General features: G+C 39.5%; 1 protein-coding gene and 1 long non-coding RNA gene across 3 annotated transcripts; both read left to right on the plus strand.

Moving 5' to 3' along the window:
- The first annotated feature begins 1,649 nt into the window (after positions 1-1,649).
- On the plus strand, positions 1,650-12,039 carry LOC136447512 (MAM and LDL-receptor class A domain-containing protein 1-like). 2 transcript variants are annotated; one of them, XM_066446511.1, is made up of 16 exons: positions 1,650-1,820; positions 2,209-2,613; positions 4,620-4,679; positions 6,536-6,685; positions 7,071-7,177; positions 7,588-7,749; positions 8,166-8,253; positions 8,460-8,628; positions 8,782-8,933; positions 9,055-9,174; positions 9,470-9,607; positions 9,893-9,984; positions 10,519-10,674; positions 11,044-11,128; positions 11,478-11,613; positions 11,825-12,039. In XM_066446511.1, the coding sequence occupies exons 1-16, from the start codon at positions 1,766-1,768 to the stop codon at positions 11,850-11,852; spliced, it is 2,103 nt and encodes a 700-aa protein (XP_066302608.1). In that variant the 5' UTR covers positions 1,650-1,765; the 3' UTR covers positions 11,853-12,039. The 2 variants fall into 2 exon arrangements, with proteins under 2 accessions (XP_066302608.1, XP_066302609.1); XM_066446512.1 differs by lacking the exon at positions 4,620-4,679.
- A 1,452-nt stretch (positions 12,040-13,491) lies between these two features.
- LOC136447544 (uncharacterized) lies at positions 13,492-24,985 on the plus strand. The gene is made up of 3 exons (XR_010757746.1): positions 13,492-13,729; positions 21,747-22,181; positions 24,906-24,985. It is a non-coding gene; the product is annotated as an uncharacterized lncRNA (long non-coding RNA).
- The last annotated feature ends 1,067 nt before the right edge of the window (positions 24,986-26,052 follow it).

A 26,052-nucleotide genomic window follows, 5' to 3' on the forward strand; every position in this document is an offset into this window, starting at 1 on the left:
GCTATAAATTGAAAGGCTTTGCTTGTTTAAGATTGCGATATTTTACGACGAGTTTACGTACAAGGTTTCAAAGACTCTGCACTTTGGTAATTGGATTTGGATATGCTTTGTACACTAACAAGTAGCTGCCGCAAGATATATTTCTAAACTGGCACCACGACATTGATTAATGCAGATGTCAATAAACTTATTGTTATCTGCAGACAGGTATAGACCCCAAGCAAAGTACCCGAGCTATTTTCCTGATAGCGTTGTCACGCACGATAAAATTTATGTGACAGTTTAAGGTTTAGTGTACCGCACTAAGAGCAGCCTGTGTTACTTATTGCCAAGGTCATAATATCCCTGTGCTGTCATTTACACCATTCCACTAGGCCGGCGACCTCGCTGTGATCGCCACATGTTCACCCAACTTACAATTTGACTAAATGCTCAACGAATTTTATAGATTTAAAAAAATATATATATATATTTTCCGCTTTTCGTGTTTTGTTGCCTTTTCGGTTGCCCCGTTGCTTGTATATGATGGATGGTATTACAGTTATAAAATCGATCGTTATACAGATTCAATGTAGGGCACAGCGAGCGCACCGCGTCATCGCCGTCAAGTGGAATGGGAGCGCTCTCTCTGCGACCTCAAATTGGATTGTGGTGTGCGCGCCGAGAGAGCGCCAACGTCACCATGGGAGCGTGAAGGAAGCGAACAGCGAGTGCCATGCGCGCCGTCACCTCTGCGACTGTCTGATCACGGTTCACCCTGTTTTTTCTAGTCACCTAGTCACTTTTAAAGGATGTCAACTTGAAAGTAGAGAAAACACTACTTTGATACCTAGTAAATACTGATGATAGATTTCATACAATGTGATAATTTGACATGTACATTGTATTTCTTAGTGAGGCTCAGATCTTATTCATCATCCATCTTACGGCATCTAAATGCATCTTTAATGACATTAAATAACGAACAAAGAGTAACATTTCTGTCAACTTGTATCGCAAAAGAAACTAAATCAATGCCCAAGTAAGGCGGGAAAATTGTACGTTGAGACACAAAAAAGTGAAAAACATGTTCTTGTTTTGCCTTGACCTTTTATGTCACTTGACACGTTATCGCAGTATGAGATCTCTTTTCCTTGTTTGCCATACACATGGTGTTGACCAGAGTGATGAAAAATAGCCGTAAACATGCCATGGACACCTGGCAAAGGCGTAAATGTTTCTATGACATCACTGATAGCGCTTGCGCCTGCTACAAGTACATTTCTGGATAGGGGTAATAGAAGCTAGAATATAGATAGATCAGGTTACAATAACAACAAAAAAGACTCAATATATTACGTTTTTTATTGGTTATTAAGTTGGTAGTTTTGACGTTAAACAAATATATTAGTCACGATTGAAAGACGAAAGAGAACGGCAGGATTCCTGTTTAGGATCATGAATTTTTCTTATGCTGATGTAATTGTATGCTCCGTTGTTCATGATCAGGATTTATGTCGGTTATTCCCATTATGTCATTATTTGATCTAGATAAGACCTGAGCCTTTCATGTGTAAATAACTACATTACCCAGCTTAGCGCAGACACGTAACCCAAATATTTGACAAGGAAACGATTTAATATAGACTGCCAATGTTTACAGAAACATGCACCGGCTGCCTGGGAACAGCAGGTTATGACCTTCTCGCGCCAGAAACGTTGTCAACAAAAATCGTTGCATTGTTAAAAATTTCGTGAATAAATGTAACCTGAAGAACAGGGCGCAATGAGATACCCGTTGCGATGTCATTCACTGGTGTCTCTGTTCCTGTTGAAAGCAGGTGAATTGCAATTGCTGACTTATTAACGTAATTACGATGACGTCGGGCGATTATCTATGGGAGGGGGGCATGTACGATTTTAAACGACGTTTCTGCCTGTTTCAATGGTTAGTTCGCGAAGTTTGAAAGGCTAGCTGCCGTAACGTTAGTTACTATCTAGTAGGCATTGCTAAAACGTGTGTTGAAGGGGGGTGGGGGTGGCTTGGGGCTAGGATACAAATTTTAAACAGTAAATACTGACTCGGGGTACAGACATATCTATCGATGTCTGTTCCGACTGTTCTTGCTTGTCACATTTTGCCATTAATGTTCCTGCTGTTTGTCTGTATCTGCACGTCTTTTAGTGAGTACTTCAGGTTGGATACTGAATGGCATGCTTTGTTTCTAGTGTTCATCTACCATCCGGCGTCTTCCGACCCATGTACAAACTACCAAGAGCTGAACCAGGCTCGCCGAAGCGCTGCGGCGCAGGTTGGGTCGGGAGGTAACCTCCTGTGTGACAACACGTTATCAAAAGCCTGGTACCGGTTCATCAGTTATGTTGGCGGTGAGATCCCTACAACCTGTGTGGAGCCGTACCACTGTGGGACCCAGGTTCCTATATGGATGAACGGAACCCTACCGACAGACAGTACTGTAGTCAACCGAACGGTTTGTCCTAATTACGGTGTACCGGGGAACTGTTGTCCTTTCCCGTGGAACATCCAGGTCAAACGGTGTGTGGATACACAAGGGGTTTTCTACGTGTACGAGTTGGTGCCACCGACAAGCTGTTCCCAGGCCTACTGTGCAGGTGAGGTGGAAATAATATACATTTTATATACCAATAATAAAACGTTTATTAATGGGTTCGAACTCACGACACCCCATTGCTACTTGCCAGTAAGTGGTCAGGTATTGATAGAAATAATTTAAACACATCAATTTTGAGAACAAGTTTGGGGAAGTAACGCATTCATACGGTTCATGATATGAACCTGTCACACTTTACAACCAGGAAATCCTCCAAGACGTTCTCGTGAATTCGTTTTCAGATTTTGTGCTACGCGACGCAAGGTACAATAACTTAAGTCGCCTATGAAATTTTGCTCTCTTCTGAAGTTAGTGGTAAATTTTAGAAAACAGAAATAGGAATTGGATTCTATGATATTCTAGAGTTCACTCAAAGTCACCAAAAGGGTTGTCATTGTCATAATTTACAACTGTTTTTAATTCTTTGTAATTATTTGTCCAGAAGATTTCATACTTTGGAAATATTGTGAAAGTCATTTCAACTTGATAATCATTTGGCCGGGTGTGTAAAAACTTTGGAAATATTAATGATGTGGGCTATGGTATTTCTAATATAGTTTCTAAATACTGGTTACAGCATTCTACCATTATCTACCATTTTTACAATTATTTGTGACATTTTGTAAATGGGTAAGTGGGCTGTGAAGAAAGCAATTCACACATCTTTGCGAATTATTCATGGGCACCATGCATAGATGGCTTGCCACAAAGGATCTAGCAGTGAAATCTAAAAATCTACAGAGGCAGACAATAGGGCTGGATTAGCAGCTACTTTTTATGGGGCAATTACCCAAATCCACTATCTAGAACGTCTTGAAAACATTTCTCTATATTTCGAAATTTAGAAGAATCTCATAGATATTTGCAAATTATTCTAAATAAAGATTTTTGTGTGCAGTTCCTTTCAAAATTTTTCTAAAACATCTAATTGGATTCAAATAAATTCAAATTTTTATATTCAATTTTTGTGAAAAATTAAGAACTATCGTAACTTAGATATTCTTTTATTTAAATCAATTCAAACTAATTACAAATATCATTTAAAAACCCTTGTGGTGACTTGGAATGAGCGCTAACTTTCTTTGACATTAAAATTGTGATTTTGTGCACTTCTCACCTCATGTGAAAATGGCTGTATCTAGCGAAACCATCTCATGACATGTTTCAACAGGAAATGGGCTGAATGCACTGAATGAGACAGCCGACTAACTGAATCATTTCGAAAAATTGACATCGCTAACATCAGCAAAACTCCGTCTACTTATCGAAAAACATCTTCGACATCTCTCTATGCAATTTCATTTTAACAGTCGTTACGAATCATATATTAGAGTGCAACAAATCTTCGGACCTCACAGCGGTTTTTCTCGAGTTGCCATTTTCACGGCCGCACTCCAGCGGGAAAATAACGACGACAGCGAGGATTATGTTGTTTTTAAATAGACGATTTTTTACTCAACACATATTTGAAGACCCGAATTTTCAGTGTTTTTTAAACATTTTTTTCTTATAATTGTTGTGTGATTGTCTGCTTGGTACAGGATATATATTGCAGCTGACTAGTCGTGGCTACACCTTTACCCGATACCGCAGTGATTCGGCGCTACCATCATTATTATTGTTAAAATTCTATTTCTTCAACAAACAAGAAAATAATATGTAAAAGTTTAAATACAAATAACATCTGTATGTATAAACTTGGTTTATTTACCTTTCTAATCCGCATAGTCAGTGGCAACAAACATGCATAATGAGATCATTAAAAATCCGTCTTGTTAGGGAACATCTCTTTGTAGGGCCCCTCCCGTACATGTATTACTTAGCTCATGCCTGTAGAATAGTTTCTATGGGATGTATTGTTCGTACCTTCTATAACACGTCACATACTATAGGATGATGTAAAAACTTCATTTGTTCGTAGCTGTGACCAATTGGTTAAGGGCTAACCAAGTTATAAATACATGCATACAAAAGCGTCCTTAATGTTGTAACATGCGTGTTTCTTAGGGACGCTTCCACTTTGCCCAGATGGCGAGGTGTACGATCAAAACGATGACACATGCCGAGGTGAGAACTTAATATTAAGTACACTGAGCTATAGTCTATGCACATCACCAACATGATACGTTGTGCTTTGTTTTATGATCAATCATGTCTAAGGTATGATTCCAACTTCAATCATGGTTCATCAAATGCATTGGGTATCAAGTATAGGTGCAACAACACAAATGTCAAGTACTTTTAAGGCAATGTAGAAAAGAAAAATGGTTAGTTACTTTTTGGAGACGTGTGAAACCGTGTGCAGTCGGATAGAAACATTTTATAATTATACGAAGATAAACGTGGATACTTGGATACTTTATTCACTCCATCATCTTCCTGGAGTATTAAAACAAACGTACATATAACGAACGACATTGAAATTGATAAAAGTATTTACAACTTAAATTAACACATATTACATTGACACATGTGCCTTACCACTCCTGTTTATTACCGCATGTGTTTAACAACTCTTGATGAAAATTGTATATTATATTAATACATGTGCCTTATCCACCTTTGTCTACACATGTGCTCTACATATTCTTGTCTGAATTTACTTTTTGCTGTCGTTTTTATCCACTCTTGTAAGCTATTCCACATTGATATAGATCTATATACAAAGTCTTCTTCAGTGCATTTGTTTTGGGCTTCATCAGACGGTACGTAACGTGTATTGTAGCTGGCGTGGTAGGTATTGTAGCTGTGGTTGTGGGATACAGGACACAATTATTTGTAGATAACTTCTGGTTGGTGTGTTGAAAGGATTCGCTCTACCGGGGAGACAGTGTTAACTATAAACCTTTGTTTAACTCGCTGACATGAAAGCGATGCATGGAGCTCGGAGGTGTTGTACTGAGGTCCTGTAATCACGATGTAGCACCAGGCGTGCCGCTTTGTTTTGCATGACTTGTAGTAGTTCAGTGTTCTTCTGTGAAGTGACGGACCAAACCGGTGAGCAGTAATCAATTTGTGACAGTGTGGGGGATTCTTTTAGGAGCTCAAGCAGTGAAGACCCTAGGTAGGTGGCACATTTCTTAATCTTTCCCAGTCAGCAGGCCATTTTCCGTACCGTTACGTTTGTATGGCTGTCCCAAGTCAGGCACTCATCAAGGGTACTGCCCAGGAGTCTTGTTGCTTTAACTTCCTGGATAGCTTGGCCGTTCGAGTATAAGGTGAGTACTGGATTCTTTTGTTTTTATTCTGGGTTTACTTCCAACTGCCATTGACTTTGTTTGGGATGTGTTGAGGAATAACCTGTTCATTAGAACCCAGTCACTTAAGTGATCCAGCTCCATCTGCAGGGTGGATGTGATCGCTGAGACAGACGGTGCACATTTGTAGCCAGATGTGTCATCAGCGAACATAACTGAGGTAGCTTCTGTTGTGACAAGTGGCAAATCATTTGTGAAGTTTCAGTCTTTGTTTTCCATGATTTTTCTCTGTATCAACTTGAAGGTAAGTAAGTTGGCGCTGATCTGTGAGTTTAGCCCATTTCGCAGTGTTTCCAATTTTTGAGTGAAGAAGTTATTGAAATACTCCGCTATGATTTGGTTAGGTAAACACCATCCTATTCGACTGCACAAGTTGGGTGATTTCGGCCTTTACCCATCATATCATTCAGTGTTTTCCAGAGTGACCTAGCTAGGGTCATGTTTGGCCTCTTCTAGTTTGCTTTCGTAGGAAGGTACAGATTATCATTATCGGGTAAGCAAAGTGATCCATATAAAACATTAACAGTCTTTATTTTCCTCAATCTATTTTTACTTACACATTTAGATTTTTTTATATAAGTCGTTTGATATAAATGTTTGGTCGAACAGAAAGTCTTTTAAACGTAACATATAACAACTCTGCCCCAATCCCCCCCCCCGCATTAGAGACCCGACACCCAGCACCTTGTAACTTCGAAGCGATAGGAACCTGCGAATGGCGTCAGCTGATAACCGATGACATCGACTGGGCAACACAGACAGCTTGCGAGTCTAAAGCACCTAATCTGCCTCCAGTCGACAGTACCTTAGGGATCCGTGAGTATCTACATCGATACTACAATTTTATATTGTGAAGGGAATTAAGCAAATTTTATATAATGAGGTAAATTGAGCAAGTCATATCAAACCCCAAGCAATTTTCTGAATTTCCTTCCAAATGACCTTTATCTTAATTTTCTCCTTAGGCTAGTACTCAGACCCTGTTGTTTTTGCTATTTCTATTATCCCTTGATCTTAATTGACTGTACATTTGGCCAGATAAAAACAACATCATACTGTATCATCTCAATTTTAAGGAGGTTCAAAATAATTTGTTTGCACTTCACAAAAAAATCTAAGCTGACAAAAGTACATACAGCAAGCATCACATCAATTTAAGATATTGAAGCAATAATGTTGTTCGTAAATTGGTATTGTTTAGATGGAGGCCATTTTCTATCAGTTGGTAGTGACGCCAGACTACAGCCTTTTGACACAGCCAGAATCGTCAGCCCAGTGATCGTCCCATCCGTATCGGGATCCTGCAATGTAAGTTCTACAGACGAGATGAAAATAATAACACACACATACACATGCACACACACACACACACACACACACACACACACACACACACACACACACATACACACACACACACACACACACACACACATACACACACACACACACACACACACACATACACATGCACACACACACACACATACACATGCACACACACACACACATACACATACACACACACACACATACACTTGCACACACACACACTCACAAACACACACACACACACAAACACATACGCGCGCGCGCGCAAACACACACACACACACTAATACACAAGCTTACTCACCTTAGCTTTCTTGATCTATTTAGCCAAACTTTGCCAACCTTATCTTTAACGATATAGGATAACTCTTCCAAATGTATTTCAGATGACGCTTCACTACTACTTATCCAAACAAGATGCAGGCAGCCTTAACGTGTTCACCCGCCTATATAACACCGGGGTAGAAAGAACCGCATGGTATTCAAATGAAACAACAGTTAATTGGGAGAAAGCTGCAGTTGTCTTCATGGAACGAGAAGCATTTGAGGTACAGATTAATACTATGTAGTGTATAGAATTTTTTAAATGTCCTTCTCAGTGCTGTCTTTAAATTGGTTTGTTGAATAATTATTCGTCAGTTGACATTTTTTTTTTCCTTTTGTGGGACATGTGCCTCTCGATTTACAATCTTTGATGAATATTGAACAGCTTTCCGGACGAAATTAGCTCCTTCTTGACCGCGGCATGTTGCACTTTGATAGAGGCTTCCAAATCCATCTACCGATCAATATCTTCATTTGAAATGTAAGGTTCGTTCTCTGTTCTCCCTGCTTTGGAGTCCGACCAATTAACAAACCCAATCAGTACGTCACCCAAAAGGTTTCACCTTGATTCGCTAGATATAATTCATATGAAGTAAGCAGTCATCACAGCTCTATTATACTTCTGTACGTTCTCTGTCAGGTTATCATACAGGGTGTAGTTGGGCATGGAGAAGACGCTGTACTTGCTATCGATGACGTCTCGTTCTCTTGGGACTGTGTGCGTGAAGGTAAGACAGCAAATACAACGTTCAATATTTTTACAAAGATGTCTAGAAGATTTGGAAACTGATGTGAATACATTGCGCATGGTACAAGTAGTAAAACATTTTATTAAGGCTAGGAAAACTTGTCTTCATCTTGATACGTATACTGTAGAGCCTAAAATTACCCAAAGAAACACAGCAAACAAACATATGTTTCGCTAAATTTTCAGTTGACGGAAGTGTCCGACTAGTTGACGGTGCTAGGTTCGATGAAGGCCGTGTGGAGATCTACTACAACCACCGCTGGGGAACCATCTGTAACATCGGCTGGACCCAGACTAGCGCTGATGTGGTGTGCGCTCAACTGGGGTACAGGAAGTCTGTCTGGACAGACACTAGGTATAATTTTATGATACATTTGACACTAAAAGAAATCCGACGATTGTTGTTTCATGTACGTATAACTATGTTTAAAAAAGTCATTGTTGAAGAGTCATAAAAAGAGAGCAAATAATCGAGATATACTGATCGATAACAATTCTGCTGCAACAGATATCCTGCACCAGACGCAACACCTATCTTACTGGATGACGTCACCTGTGACTCCACCAACAAGTCCAAAATCACAGAATGTCGCACGAAGCCCTGGGAAAACTGGAGCCCCCTTTGTAACCATGTTAGAGATGTGTCTGTGAGATGTGTAGGTCAGTATTTTTTTCTTCTCTGTTTACAATGTGCCGTAAACAATATGACCCCCTACATCTGTCCGTCAATGATGAAAATTGCAGAGGGGAACTGACGAAACTGCTATCTTATCTTGATCAGGTGAGTGGCATCAGTGCAGACACAGCGCATTTGTTTGCAGTAATGAGGCATGTCTACCGAGCAGTGCGCAGTGCGACTTCTCTGATGACTGCGGAGATGGCAGTGACGAAAGTGATTGCGGTGAGTAGAAAACAAATTCTGTTTGTACTGTTTGGGGGAAACTCTTCATATAAATCCATCTGGTAAACTTTATATTTTTTTCATGATATAAGCAAGTTAGATTTAAGAATTAAGTGTTGTTTTAAAGTATAGTATACATATATTTCAATTGTTGGATTATTCTTAATGCCAAATATTGTGCAGTATTTTGCCAGAACAGAAAACATTTCAATTCTATATGATGCGTATTGGGCACCGATGGTGGTTTGACAAAATGACATATACAAATTTAAATATGTCACCATCTATAATACAGGGAGCTTCCCATGGAGATGTGACTTCCAGGCCGGCTTGTGTAACTGGGTCCAACGGAAGGACGATGGTTCAGACTGGACACGAGCACGTGCTGGGTCAGAGACATGGGTTCCTCCTGCAGACCATAACGGAAATACAGGTAGATATTGAGATTATATCGGCATCGATGGAGTGTAGCGTCTTACATAGATCCCCCACTGTGAAACACTGGTCACAAACCTTCATTGTTAGATGTGACAGATTATAAATGAATAAATAAAACTCCTGTTGTTATGAAATGAAGTATGTTGAAAATAGTGTCTACTAGGTGATGTTTCAAGATGTACGAATGACATATACGTACATTAAATTTTGTAGCCATTATCAAAGACTACTAACCGTTCATTCACGCATATTAAACATCGTTATGTTTTCTTTACTGCAGATGGCTTCTTTATGTACATCTTGGGTGCAAGTCAGACAAATGCATTGTTGGAACTTCCTTACTATTTCGCCTCAAGTGGATCTAACTGTTCGGTAGGCTCTTGTCTTAATCTCCTATAATAAAATAGAGGTTTTCAGCCATTTTTTAAAATCTATTACAGTCGAAATATAAAATTTGTAAAAATTCATCTAAACAATCAAAAGTATAAACCACAATTTTGTACTCAGCTACGTATACAGTAAAATAATATAACAGCATGATGGCGTATCTGGAGCTACATATAAAAGATAGAGACCGAAATAAAATATTTACCCCCAACGGCTCTACTTTACATTGACAGGAATGTCTAGTGTTCGAATAGCTAAACACGACATTCAAAATAGCCATGGTACCTACCACTATTTATCTAACAGTTGAACAATTCCTCAAACATATTGTTGTTGAGTTAATTCTACATAATGATAGTTCGTTGCCATATCAATGTGTATGTGAAAGTGAGTGTTGCTTCAACCGAACTAAATTTAAAAAATTAAGTACTTTATCTTAATTGCATGACATCCATGTACAAATGTGTTTTGATATATCTCAATTGTTTTTGTGTGTGTTTTTTTTTTTTTACTTTCTAGCTGCTGTTCTACTACTTCATGGACATGAACAATGCCAGCCTGACCGTTCATGTTGAAACAAAGGCTGACAGAAAAATTGTGTGGAACCAAAACGTGTCACAGGGCCAAGCTTGGCAAAGACAGATAGTGGCTTTAGAAGAGAATTCACTGTTCCAGGTTTGTGAGTTTCCTAACGCTAATGCTAATCAAACCTAGGATTATCTAAACGTAGGATGCCTGCAGAAAAAAAATCCGCACCGGACTTACTCTAACCAAAGTCTTTTTCCAACTGTTTGTTATTTGCGCTTTCTTGATGGTTGCACAATAACAGATAAGGGGAGAGTATTTCAACATCGAGAACCCGAACAGCAAACAAATCAAAACGTATAATTATAACGATTGGAATAATTCAGATAGTGTTTAAGTACCCTAAAATTTTCATTCATGTGATGTATCTATGGTAGATCATCAACAATTTTTGAGATGTTGCAAAAGCATCATAGAAAAACAGTTATTTATACTTTGTACATTATGTTTTGTTTTAAGGTCTCATTTGAAGGCATCGTCCACAGATCTTCCTCAGGCTCAATAGCTATAGACGATGTCACCCTGACACCAGGATGTCTCACAGGTAAGTTTGCTGCAACAAACAGACAGGAGCAGTGGTTGAATTGATGTACATTTTGTATAAGGTACTTTATTTGGGTAGATAGTTCTCAGCTAAGTTTGGCGTTTGGTACAAAATAAGATGATATGACAATTTTGTTGTATAGTTAACAAGCTGCCATCTTGCCTATAAATAACACGTGGCGGCAGAGTTTACCTTTTCTGACCCCAACTTAAAACGTGGTGCAGATACAGAAGAAGGGGAAGATTAGCTGTTTGATAAACATTACAGGATGCCAATTAAAAATCAGTCAATTTGACGATTTATAAAGAATAAATTGTTTGTTCACAATTTATAATATGTTTCTGTGTAGGTAACCCTGTATCCCCTCCTGCTGGTTTGCCATCTGGAGCAATAATTGCCATCGCAGTATCCATAACGATAGTCGTCATGGGAGTCATCATCGCTTCTATCCTTGCAATTAAGTTTAAAACAGCGAAACATCACAGGTAAGTTGAATAAGATTCGTGCATTAAAGAAAAGAGTTTTGTAATTGAAAAGTATAATTTCGTTATAGATATACATATTAGTCAAGCACAGAAAAAAGGCCTGCAATAATCTTTGCATTACAAAATGCTATTCTATATTATATTCTATAGCAGAAAAGACATTTAAGTTTGCCTTTCTAGTTATTCACATTCTTTTAATCATTTGTTACAGAAAACCATCTCCAGGCGTTCAAACTTAATAGGACTGACAACACCATTATCAGTAACGATAAACACATACTTAACATTTAAAGAAAGGCCATGCAGGTATGATTGAGAAAACCAAAGCCGAAGTATTGTTGCAGCTTTTCATTCCAGCTATATGTGTATATCGTCTAACTACTGTTTATAAGTTCAACATGTATTAAATGATATTTTACAAAGACATGAGGCTGTGTGTTTAATCTTAGCTAGATGGTTAATACCGCTCAAATTTCTTGTAGCTCTTTTATGTAGGAAATGGTTCTGATCTTATTAAATTTAATTAAACCTTAAAATCAGTAAACATAAGTTTGTTATTTTCCTGAGGCATAATCGTAATGTATATCGAACAGAACGTTTCACTGTGGACTCGGCGTGGTCGCTTGCTAACAGCAGAAATAGTCGGTATACATAAAAAATGCTCAAATCAACAAGCAAACTATCCATACCCATGAAGGCGAAACATAAATCATTAATTATTACTTGTGTCAAATCAATGGTTCTCACGTGGTGATTCTTCAACTTTAACATCTTCATGAAATGTGACGGACGTTTGTCTTGCATTTCTTTTGGTCTTGTAACGCTGGTGATTTTAATGCTACATTTCAGCAGCATCTGTTAGGATAGTGACTACAAATGTAATTCTGACGTACGCATATTGAAAGTGTGCCAAGTGGTCACAAGACTAGTCCCGTTTCTCAGCAGGCACTCAAGTGACCTTTGTCGATCTGTCACCATAATGCTCTGTTTTAGTGCCCGGGCACTTAAACATGAAAAGTAAATACATTCTGGCGTCAAGCTTGGGGCTGTTGTCACGGTGGACAACATCTACACATCATTCATACAAGTAAACACCAGTCGGAGAAGGTATGGGATTGTCGAACTCTAGTAGTGGAAATGTTTTTGGACAGGTGCCAACGAAAGAGTTCATTCTCGCACGGGAATGACTCTCACACAAAAAATGTTCCCTTTCAGAACAGTCAATTTTTTCACGGGGGGAGAGATGTGCTGAAAAATGATGCATTTCCTTAAAATGTTAAATTTCTACTAAGGTTCCTTTTTCCCAACATAAGTTCATGTTGATTTGAATATATGGATAAAATCCTCTCGGAACCCCAGAACTGATGCGAGCGTGCGAATGAAAAAAAGTTCAGAAAAAAAAACCGCCTTCATTATGAAATCTACGTAGTCAGGTTCTTCTTTTTTGTTCTTTCAAATCTTCTTCTTTGACTTCGGAATTGATTTTGGCATTCTACACTGTTACCGTAAAACCTTTGACACGACAGAGCTCTCCAGATTATATTTATTGCAACAGGTGCAAATGGTTTACTCAACAAATATAAACAGGTATGATGGTTAAGTCAATATACTCTTACCTATTGTAAAGATCATGAAGAGAACGACAAGAGATATGGCATATCAATAGCTCAATGATAAATCACCAATAGCACATAAACATGTATATATAATGCCGTTGAAATGAGTATCACAAATACCAAAGACGCTCCGCTCCCCATGGTAAACTTTACTGTTCAATAAGAGGTGATATTTCAGTCAATGTTCGTAATTGTGGTAAATACAACTTTGACAAGCTGTTTTCATGGTGTAGCATAGGTATTTGCGTTCCCAACGTGGAGAGCAAATACTCTCGCTTCTTGACAGGTAATTTGAACGCAACTTGCTGACAACTTTCCTTGTGCAAATTTCCTTCTGGCAGATGGGAAGTAAACATCACCTAGACAGCATAAAACGTCTTCGCATAAAATCTATAGTAGTTTCTCTCATGTCCTCCTAGCCTACCGGTAGGTTGGCAAGAGCACGATCATGGAGCTTTATCCTACAGTGTCTGTGATGCTTCTCATCGTCTTTATGGCAGGTAAGACAACGCAATATGTGGAATTACCGTGACACTAAATAGGACATATTGGGTATAGGATGCTTCTATATATTATATAGACCTGATTATGTATTCCTTTTATTTAGTACTGAAAGGTATATCATCATTAAAAAAAGGATGGTAAAAATAATGGGATTAATTTCATTTTGATGCATTTGTATTTTTTACCACAAGGAGTTAACTCCTTATTGTGAAAATAGAGATAAGACCCCCGCTACCCCATGTTTTCACCAGTAAGTTATTGCATAGCTCCTTTATGTTAAAAAAGTGCATATTTTCGCCTATGGTAAAAATATTGAAGCAAGACTGTATTTTGTTACCGTCACTCCACACACTAGTTCCCAATGCCTTGTTTCCCTGCCATTTGTCCCTGCCTGCATTGTAATGAGTCACAGCTGACACTCCCGTGCGCCGAAGGAATTGGTGTATCACTTGATCTTTCCATGGGAACCAAAATGACCGTCACAGTCCTCCAGAAGAACAGACTGTTGCTATGCAGTTTTCTCGCCCCGAAGTAATCAATCACAGCAACAACAATGCCAAGCAAGGATGCACAGACTTCTCTTTCATTTGGGACCCTGGGTTGGTTATTCCTCATGAAGCAGGGGCCTTATTACTGATGAAAATATGGGCTGACAAGGATTTTATCCCTTTTTCACCATAACAAGAGTAGGTCTCTAAATTCTGGTAAAAATGTTGAGAGAGTGTCTGACCATCGCTATCCCATGTCCAGGTAGTTAGCTTTTCCAGGACAATATTTCTGTAAACTAAAAAATGGAAGAAGTATCCATCTCTTATTCTATGTCGGGCATGAATCTTCTCCGATGTGATTAACTAAAATTCTGCCAGTGTCCACTTGTAAAAACAGGGAGGTCTAACTGCCGTGTAGACATTGTGCATAATCAATCAGATTCGTCTTTGGTTTGTTATGTATTGATAAAACAGAATGTTTTACATAATGCTGTGAATTTACATCATGTTGTGCATTTACATGAATGATACACCTGCCGTAAACTACATACGTAATATGAACAATAAACGGAATTTAATTATGTAAATCAAGCTATAATCTGTATCACCGTAACACGGCAATTAGGCAAAGTCAGCACTGAAAGGTGAAAATGTTATTGATTGAGAATATCGTCCTTCAGCCATTTATCAGGACTTTTCCATACATGTCAGTGAACATTGTCCGGCGCAAAAGTGACAGTTTCTTTGATAGACCTCAACTCATTTAGAGAGCATTTCTTAAAGGGCCACGTGTGCACTAAATCAAATTGTAAATGCTCTTAATTAACAAGGATGTCAGAATTGTGACTTATTTACGAGATAAGATTATTAAAGGTGTCATTGCATGTTATACTAAATATCAAGCACTGAGAGGCATACAATAGATGAATATATACTCAATAAACCTAATATCGCACAATGCTTGTGTAACAAAGAAAACGGCGAAAACAACATGTCCATTGCCTATTTGCATTAACTAATACTTACAGATGTTTTTACCCGCCCGTGTCACAAAAAGCACGTTAGAGGCTGTGTTAACGGAAAAAACTCATAAGTAACTTCTGGCAGGTTGCCGAGCGAACGGAGCATCGTTGTTTTTCAAATTAACTCTAACAAAAATATCCCATTCATTAAAGACACTTGGACATCCACAATTGCCTTTATACCACTCCAACTAATGATTGGGAGTACGATTAGAAAGGCAAAGGAGTATTTGAGAAATCAAAATAATTTTTTTGGCGGTCTGCAAGAGATCTTAAAGCAATGCATAGGTTTGTATTCTCGCATATTCCTCCCCATAAATTACGACCGGATCAAATGTAAAGCGAGCATAGATAAATTTACAATTTGTATGATTCACTGTTTAAATACGAAAATGTTGTGTAAAGATCTATACCGAAGAATGAGAATTTTAATGAAAAATCTTAAAAGCAGGAATATATTGTACACGTGCGCCTTTTTTAAGACATAAACTTCCATGCTACATTATTCATTACACACATGCATAGTGGTTACAAGTGCAAATAATAACATGTTCCTAAAAGATCACAGTTCATTATTATAAAATCGGGCCGAATAAACAATAAATTAGATGTAATGAAATGAACACGTTCATTGTATGAAATTCCAATAGGGAAGAATTACATAAATTTGAATTTCTTTTTGTTGGAAATGACTATCAAATCTTGTATAATGTTTCAACCACAATACAGATAGGTTTTAATTCCCATCCTTTTAAACAAATCTGTGTGCAAGCACAAGAGTGACATATGGTTTGTTTGTACAAACCAGATATAATAGCAGGCACAGAGTCATGGCTCAATCAAGACATAGCAAGCAGTGAGATATTCCCTGACAACTACATGGCTCACCGTAAAGATAGACAGACTGGCCCTGGAGGTGGTGTATTCCAGGTTAACAGGGATGATTTGATTGTCACACACAGGCCAGATCTAGACACAGACTGTGAGATCATTTGGACACAGACTCAACTAGCAGGAAAGAAACCACTAATGATTGGTACATACTATAGACCCCTATCGGACCAGGGCAATAGCCTGGATGAACTGGACAAGTCCATAAGTAAGATGGGACCTAAAATTAACTCTGACAACGTGATCATCCTTGGAGACTTTAACACACCTGGTATAAATTGGGATGCTAGCACTACAGATAACACTCAGAGCAATTCAGGACAGGCACAGAAGCTACTGCACTTAGTGGATAACCATGGCTTATTCCAAACAGTTCAAGAGCCCACTAGGAATGGTAATCTTTTGGACCTGGTCTTAGTTAATAACCCAAACATAATCGAAAAGACCACAGTAGTTCCTGGAATAAGTGACCACGACATGGTATTGGTGGATGTCAACCTTGCACCCAAACAAAACAGGAAACCCAAGAGAAAAGTGTACATTCGAACTAACGCTGATGAACCGGCCATCAAGAGTGACCTAAGTGATTATGCAACGAACTTTAACAAACGAACCGAGGATATGTCCGTGACACAGAAGTGGGATGATTTTAAAGACAAAATAAAGCACACGATGAACTTGCACATCCCTAGTAAAAAAACATCAAGCAGATACAACCTGCCTTGGTTCAACAGAAACCTAAGAAGGCATTGTCGTAAGAAACAACGTCTTTACAACAAAGCTAAGAGAACAGGGCGAGAGGAAGACATGAACAAATACAAGAGAGTTAAGAAGGGCGTACAGAAAAGCATAAGAGCAGCACATTCAAAATATGTGGCAGACATACTGGGGGAAGCTATAATTGACAAACCCAAAACATTCTGGTCATACATAAAAGGCCTAAGAAGAGACCTTGTCGGCGTAGCCCCTCTAAAGATTGGTAATTCCATTGTCAGTGATAGCGAGAAAAAAGCAGAGGCACTCAGTTCACAGTTTAAAAGTGTGTTCACAGAGGAAGACACAACAAACATGCCAACTCTCGGACAGCCCTGTACCCCTCCCATGGAACACATAGTGATTTCCCCTAATGGTGTCGAAAAAATGCTCCAAGGTCTCAATCCATCTAAAGCATCTGGTCCAGACCAAATACCTCCTTGGTTCCTCAAAATGACAGCCACCGAAATAGCACCTGTGTTAACCAATATTTTCCAACACTCGTTAGACACAGGAGAAATTCCCAAAGACTGGAGGGATGCAAATATATGTGCCATTTTTAAAAAGGGAGATAGAGCTGTCCCCGGCAACTACCGACCTGTATCACTGACCTGTATATCCTGCAAACTACTTGAACACATTATCCATAGTCATGTCATGAAACACTTAGAAAGTTTCAGCATATTGACTGACTACCAACATGGATTCAGAGCAAAGCGATCCACAGAAACACAGCTTATATTGACAGCTCATGACATAGCTGGCGCACTGAACAGTAAAAAACAGGTAGATCTAGCAATTCTTGATTTTACTAAAGCTTTCGATAAAGTCCCACATAGCAGACTCATCACTAAACTAGAGCACTACGGAATTCAAGGCACCACACTAAATTGGTTGAAGGCTTTCTTGACCAATAGGGAACAGACGGTAGTGGTAGAAGGCAAGGCCTCAGCTCCAGTTAGAGTTGCGTCAGGCGTACCACAGGGAACTGTTCTGGGACCGTTACTCTTCCTCCTGTACATAAATGACTTACCAGACCAGCTTGATTCAAATGTTAGGTTATTTGCCGATGACTGCCTGTTATATATAGAGTTGTCCACACAGAGTGATTCACAGCTTTTGCAAGAAGATTTGAACACACTCGAAGAATGGCAAAGCAGATGGCTAATGCAGTTTAATCCGGAAAAATGTTACATCATGCATATAACAAACAAACGAAACCCAATTGTAACCACCTACCAGTTCTGTGGACAGGCTCTAGCAACAGCAAAGAGCCACCCGTACCTAGGCGTTACATTAACAACGGGGCTAAAGTGGAACACCCATATCAACAAAGTAACAACTAAGGCTAAACAGACATTGGGAGTGATCAAGCGTAATTTGTGGGCATGCCCAGCAAAGGTAAAATCACTTGCATACACGTCTCTAGTAAGACCAAACCTTGAATATGCTGCAACAGTTTGGGATCCATACACAAAGAAGGATATAGATAAACTCGAGAGGGTGCAGAACCAAGCTGCCAGATTCTGCACGAACAACTATGAAAGGGGCGCCAGTGTAACAAAAATGAAAGCAGACCTGCAATGGATGTCACTTGAGGACAGGAGAACAATGTCCAGACTTTGCATGATGTACAAGATGACTAATAAACTTGTGGACGTACCGACTGATAAGTATCTAATGCCAGCTCAGAAGAGGACCAGAAATAGTCATGCTTTTAAGTACCAGAGTTATCAGCCAAGGATTGACGTGTTCAAAAATTCGTATTTCCCGAGAACCATAGTAGAATGGAACTCGTTGTCATCAAGTACTGTAGGAGCTTCATCACTAAGTAGCTTTAAAGAACGGTTGCAGTCAGATATGCAAAGACTAGGTGTAACAGACCGTTCGGTGTAATATGACCAGCTGCTGCCGCGCCGCGTGCCTGCGAAGCTGGTGTGTTACGCCTGATGGCGGTTATACCGGCTATATAGATACAGATACAGATACAGATGTACCGTTATAAAATGACAAAGCAAGAATACTATTTCTAAAAAGTTTGGTATTACTTTAACGTTACTGTTAGGTTTCATTAGAAAACAAAAGGATTTTTATACGTTCCAAAAAGCCAAGCTATTATGTTGATAATGGTGTTTTTCTGAATCTGAAGATGAAGTCAGCAAAAAAATAGCAAAGTAAGTCGAGCCAAGTCTAAAAGGTCTGCCTTGTATGTAAATCTAAAAGGTCTGTCTTGTATGTAAATCTAAAAGGTCTGCCTTGTATGTAAATCTAAAAGGTCTGCCTTGTATGTAAATCTAAAAGGTCTGCCTTGTATGTAAACATGACGTTGAGTGACATGAACAGCAACCTTCCTTGTTGATAACTGCTTTCCTAACAACCTTCTTAAAAGTAAGCATCTCTGTCTTATACGCCCATATCTACAAGCATTAATTAAGAACCATTCATCCAATAAATACACATGATGAATGTATAGCAATAATGATTTGACGTGCAAAAAGTCTGTGAATTTTATTTGAACTCCGTCCACAGCAAATACAAAAGAAACATATGCCTTTGTATGAAAATGCTGTCCTTGTCACGCATTGTCTCGTTGTTCACATACATCGAAGCAGATTGCTATTGTCACATATCGGTGTGGTATGTAGATCGAGGCAAATGGAAAAGTGACAAAATTTGGCCCCTTAACAACTGTTTCTGTAAGTGCAAGTTTTTATTTTACTGAGAGATTAAAGGAGTGTAACACGAGTTGTTGTGATAGGAACAGTTTTTGTAGATAGTTCTTTGCCTTAAAATGAAGGAACAGGGTACAATACGTGAGACCTGCTAGGGATATTTAACCCCCAAAGTTTTAGGTTTCAAGTCAACAAACCTACAGGCCACCTTTAAGGGTTAGTGATGTTTCTAGGACAGCCATAATCAACAAGGAAGGTTGCTATGCATGCCACCTGACGCCATGTTTACACATTGCAGTCATACAATGACAAGAATAATATCGTGGTGGCCTACCCGTGACAGGCTATCAAACACCCGTTGGCTAAATTATACATCTACCACTGACTGCTAGTTTGGTAAAATTACTGAACTAAACTTACTTATACAAAGAGTTACAGTCCTCCCCGCACCAGACGATGCATAAGGCGGCGCCCATCTCCGTTTCGGCAGCCCTGGCTGGGCCACACAACTTTGTGCAAGTCACTGCAACAGGGGGCTAGTCTACTGGTAGTGGTGTGCGTTTAACTACCATACTCTTTCCTAAATACTGAGTGCTAAGTAGAGAAATAGTATGTACGATTTTTGGAGTCATTGGTATGACCCGGCCGGGGTTCAAACTCACGACCTGCCGTATGCAAGGCGAACACTCTACCCACTAGGCCATTGTACCGGTATTCTATACAAAATGTAAGAAATATCTATCTTTCCCTTCAATTAAACAGTATAATTCAAAAGCAATACATCAATTACAAACAGAGAGGAGCTTTAATCTGACTATGGGAGCAAGAAAGTAATGCCATTAGTGTCATGGCAGGTTCATTTTTGTATGAAATGAATTGAAAATTGGCCTACATGTTTATATCTTTTTGAGACTAAAATATTTCAATTTGTTATTCAGATTTTCATGAGTGCCTGAGTTAATTTCAAGCCCATATGCCGTCGGTCTGTTGAATGAGCTATCGATCTAACATGATTTACAACTAGAGACAAAGATTGCTAGTTATCATGCAGACATCTCTCTAGTAGGTAAAAAAAAAAACACGAACATATTGTACGAAGTAAAGAGGTATGGTCTTTGTATGCAGGCATTGAAAAAATAAACCGTAAGTGTATTCGAACCAGAAATGCACAAAACCCATGTCACTGCCTTTACTGTACTAAACATTTGTGCTGCTGGAAATCATGGAGGGACATTGCTCAGTTGCGCCACCTAGCGATACCAGGATGGGTATTTCGGTCAATATTTACTGAATGTCCCAACACTTGTTACAAAGTAGAAAACAAGTTTGATTATCTTGAGGTAATCAAAAGATCAGTTTCCCGTTCCCAAGCTGATTTCTGATATCATTGACGTAACAGTATCTGTACCTTTTTTTCTACGAAAAAAACAACAACAACAACGTTGGCACATATCCCGTGAGGCTCTCTGTGTTGGATAGCATTTAGAATTTATTATAAAATGAAATTGTTCAACTGCTGATTGAAAGTGTACAGATTGACGTCATGCAAGGTACTTGTTTGTCCGTCGGCGCATCCAAAACTAAAACCATTTTGGAATGCTCTTGAGTTTTGACACACGAGATCTCAGTCGCAGTCTAGATAAACTTCATGACTGATGTAATATAGAGCTTTGTCAGTGAATATAGGGTACTTATTTCCGTGAACAAATGTATTGTATTATTTGATGATCGTGCCTTCCAAAAGTATACAAACTGAACAAAGTATCAAAGTCTTCTCTTAAGTTAAGTTAGAAAAGAGGGCTATTTTCCGATTCCCCCATTATGGTAATGTAACGCTGATTTGCATAATTAATTTCTTATGGTATTTACAGTTAATAAAACTTACAGATGTTACCAATATCCTATTCACGTCATTCACCACTTTGGTCATGTGGTATCTTCTCATCTTTAATATATAATAATAAGCCCCTAGAATACACCGAGACAGCACGCATACTTGGCCTATGGTTCTCTCATGACAGCTTACCAGGTGGCCGCTTGTCACGCAGCCCCCCACTGACTAGGGTCAGTGCATTATTTTTGTTCACATTATGTGAAACTAAGGGATATGAAAACAAAAATATGCCATGCCATTGTTTACTATTACAATAAAAGGAATCACTAATACAGTTTCGATTTTATTTCCAGATACTTCATGGGGACAAGATCCTTGCAGCATGACTGTCCATGAAATTTGCGACACCGCTTACAACAACACGATAACCGAGCCTCACAGAAGTTCTGCGTTCGTCCCTGGGGTGGGTGACACCCTTATATGTGACAACACATTGACAAAGGGATGGTACCGGTTAGAGGCTAACGGTCAGAGTGTACAAATCCCAGAAAGTTCTGTAGAGCCGTACCATTGTGGAACACAGGTTCCATTATGGCTTGACGGCACTCACCCCATTAACAGCCAAGTAGCAGACAGGGAGGTCTGTGCCAACTATGGTGTTCCCGGTCACAACGGTTGCACCGATAGGACAGGAATCCTCATCAAAAGATGCACTGACGACCGAGGAAACATCTTCTATGCGTACTGCTTATCTCCCACATCCAGGTGCAGCCTAGCTTACTGTGCTGGTGAGTAACTTATCCTATGACGTCATCAAAAAACATAATTTATAAATGGTAAATCATAAAAGGTACATTAGATTATATATATGATGTTAATGATATACGAAAAAATAGTGTGGATAAACAAGAAAACCATAAAACCTCATTGTTAAAGCCGAAAGTTAGTACATTTGGTAAAATGTGCTTGTCAGAAACCCGTTGTCATAGCAACATAAAAAGTACTTAATACTATTATCATAAAATTGTTTCCAACGTAATTCTAGGAAAACTCACCAAGTTTGGTAGTCCTAGCACACGACGTTCGGCAGTTATACGACGTGAAAGTTTTACCCCCCCCCGGACATTTTACAACCCCCCCTACATTGGGTTAAGGCTTTTAAAAAAGGCGGTCTAAAAGGTCAGCGGCTCCTAGTATATCTAGGTCCGCTGAGGAGAATACTATTTGCAGCGTGTCGCTGAGGAGAATACTATTTGCAGCGTGTGTGTGAATATTTCTTCATCATTTTCAACCTTTAGCAACTTAATTATTCAACTAAATTATTCTATTGCATGCGTTGACCCAAACATTGACCTAGCTGTAACTTAAACATAGTCCCATAGGAACCTATACTTGTACTCCCATCATGCATCATACCCAACGGGGCTCTTAGTAGGGGCACTACACAATTCCTGGGTTTTAAATGGTTCATTTATTATCTCCATGAAAAAAGGCTTTTTCATGGAGATACTGTTTTGCGTGCGTTTGGTGTCTGTGTGTATGTATGTGTCACCGGATGCTTAAAGTCAGTATAACTGTAGAACCTGTACATGGATTGTAATGATTTTTGGTATGTGGGTGGGCGTTAAGAGGAGAAAGGTCAAGGTCGATATTGGCCCACCTGGTATGTGTGACTGGAACTGCAATGGCGTTTTTGTAAAAATCTTAAATGTAGAAGAACTGAAGAGTGGATCGACAGGTCGTCATGTTATTTAGTACACAGGTAGGTTAGACCAAGACGTACACACTTAAGTGCAAACTATGGAAATGAGACCGAATTTGCATCAGTAAGGAGGTAAATCGTTTGCATGTGTGTTGCTGGTTGCTTAAAGTCAGCATAACTGTAGAACGTGTAGATGGATTGTCATGATATTTGGTATGTGGGTATGTGCTGGGAGGAGAATGGTCAAGGTCAATTTTGGGCCCCCTGGTTTGTGTCCTTGGAACTACAATGGCCTATTTGTAAAATGTTTTAAAGGGGTATAACTGAAGAAAGGAACAACCGATTCATGTTATTTGGTACGCCGGTAGGCTGGACAGAGATGTACACACTGAAGTGCAAATCATGCAAAGTTGGTGTGTTTGCGTGTGTGTGCGCGTGTGTGTATGTTTGTGTCATCGTGTGTGTATGTATGTGCAACCGGATGCGTAAAATCAGCATAACTGAAGAACGTGTGGATGGATTGTAATGATATTTGGTATGTAGGTAGGTGTTAGGAGGAGGAAGGGTAATTTTAATTTTTGGGCCCCCTGGTATGTATCACTGGAGCTGCAGAGGCGTATTTGTAAAAATCTTCCAAGTAGAATAACTGAAGAAAGGAACGACAGGTTTTCATGTTATTTGGTACGCAAGTGGGTTGGGCAGAGATGTACAAACTGAAGTGGTAATTATACAAATTTGGACTGGATTTGCATAAGTAATGAGGAATTTCTACTTCTCCATTGTGGGTATGGGCTTTGAGGTCACACCTGTTGAATCCATTGGTCTCTTATCTAGGGCGAGTATTCCCCAATTCCCAACAGCTGGTGGTTCCGCTGCCCAAAACCAAGAAGATGTAAGGGTGGTAACTCTACTAATGGTGTTGCAGAAAGTTATATGTACCTTTTGTTTCATAGTACGGATGTTATATTTAAAATGTAGGTACCTTTAGACCAGGTCAATACACCTGACAATAATTTATGCTAATTAGGACCAAATTTGCATAATTTATGCGTAAATGTGTAAATCTCCTACCGTACAGGCTATGGATGTCATATTTGAGATGTAGGTACCATTGGGAAAGGTAAAAAAAACCTGGCCATATATTATGCTAATGAGGGCATCATTTGCATAATTTAGGCATATCCCTTGCCGTAAAGGCTACGGATGTCATATTTCAGATGTAGGTAATTTTAGGAAAGGTGAACACACACGGCCATAAATTATGCTAATGAACACCTTATTTGCATAATTTATTCATAAACGTGTATTTTCCTTACCGTTAAAGCTACGGATGTCATATTTTAGATGTAGGTACTTTTAGGGAAGGTGAATACACATATCCATAAAATATGCTGATGCGGACCTTATTTGTATAATTTAGGTATAACCTTGTATTTCCCTTATTGTAAAGGCTACGGATTTCATATTTGACATGTAGGTGCCTTTATGAAAGGTCAGAAAACCTGGCCTTTCATAAAGGTAGCGCAGCGCAGGGCACGCACGCAGCGTCTCATATGCAGGAAAACGCAAGACGAAAATAAGCGGCTCTTCTACCGCCACGGGTGGTGCACTGCGCTCCCGCCCGTAGGTCTAAAGACAACCGGAACGGTATTGAACCGGTTCGCATCGGTTAAAACGACGCAAGTGTACAGTGGGCTTTAAAAATTTGGTCATCATCTGCCCATGGCGGATGGGCAGAGAGGTGCTGTATGCGCTTAAGTCAAAATTACTGCCGACTCTCTTTTTAACAATGATATTTTGTACCTTTTAGGGAACACGGTGCCATGCAACGAAAGCCAAGTCTGGAGTGATGCCTACGGACATTGCGTCAGTAAGTTTGATTTACGGCCGTCGGGCGATCCGACCCGCGGTCGGGCTAGAACCTCGGGTGATACCGAATACCCCGTGTTGTTTTTTATTTATGTCATACCCACCTGTACCCGCGAGAAAACACACATTTCAATGCAGAATGCGCCAAAAGTCGAGGGAGTTTTGTGTCCTCGAACAAAAAACATTAAAAACATTGATTCCAACCTCCGAATCCGGTATTCGAATTTTCGACGGCGGCGCAACCGGCGCGCTCGAAATGCATTCTACATATTCTATGGAAACCCGTGTGATACAACTCTAGAACCTCATGTGATACATATAGAATACAACACGGTTATTCCGTATCACCCGAGGTGCCAGCCCGACTGCGGGTCGGATCGCCCGACGGCCGTAGGTGGGAGGGCGATCCAACCCGCGGAAGGGCTGGGACCGAGGGTGATGCGGATTACAACGTGTTGTATTTTATTCATGTCACTCGTATCAGGCCCAGGCATGACATAAGGAAAGTTATCACACGGTCCGGAACACCCGTATCAGGCCCAGGCATGGCATTAGTATACATACAATTTCAAAAGTGTGTTTAACAATTGTTATCATATTACAATTGATAAGTGATTTTAACTTGAAAGTTTAACACGTGCGCGTGCTCACGTCATGACACAGACTGGAGCTTATTAGTTGAACATTTCGGTAAGTCCAATTTTTGTGTTCGCAATTGCGGTTCAATTAAGATTCAGGTTAACTAAGGGACCTTTATTGTGCATTGTCGCTGTGTTGCGCCCATGGGCGGAAAAACGTTTGCATGGGCTGCGAGATGAGCGAAATATGTTGGTTTTGCTCTTGCCTTTCCAGTAAGTTAAAGGTTTGTGAATACTTGGCAGGCAAATTATCAACACATTGATAGCGTAAGCATTTCAGGCAATATACACTTGGAAGTATTTGAAAAAAAAAAGGTATATTCAAGTTTCTTGTGATCTCTGACCGCTACTACCGTCATGGTTACATAGACTGCAAAAAAGTGTCAAACCTTCACATGTACAGGAGTTGCGTGAATGGTTTGAAGGGGCTGTGCAGAAGAGGAAACCCAA

This window comes from Branchiostoma lanceolatum, chromosome 13 (genome assembly GCF_035083965.1).
Source record: "Branchiostoma lanceolatum isolate klBraLanc5 chromosome 13, klBraLanc5.hap2, whole genome shotgun sequence".
NCBI classification, from domain to species: Eukaryota; Metazoa; Chordata; class Leptocardii; order Amphioxiformes; family Branchiostomatidae; genus Branchiostoma; species Branchiostoma lanceolatum.

Coding starts and splice junctions, on each gene's coding strand:
- LOC136447512 (XM_066446511.1), top strand. CDS start 1,766: ATGAGATACCCGTTGCGATGTCATTCACTGGTGTCTCTGTTCCTGTTG. Junction 7,178..7,587: donor CCGTATCGGGATCCTGCAAT/GTAAGTTCTACA, acceptor AATGTATTTCAG/ATGACGCTTCACTACTACTT. Junction 9,608..9,892: donor AGACCATAACGGAAATACAG/GTAGATATTGAG, acceptor TCTTTACTGCAG/ATGGCTTCTTTATGTACATC.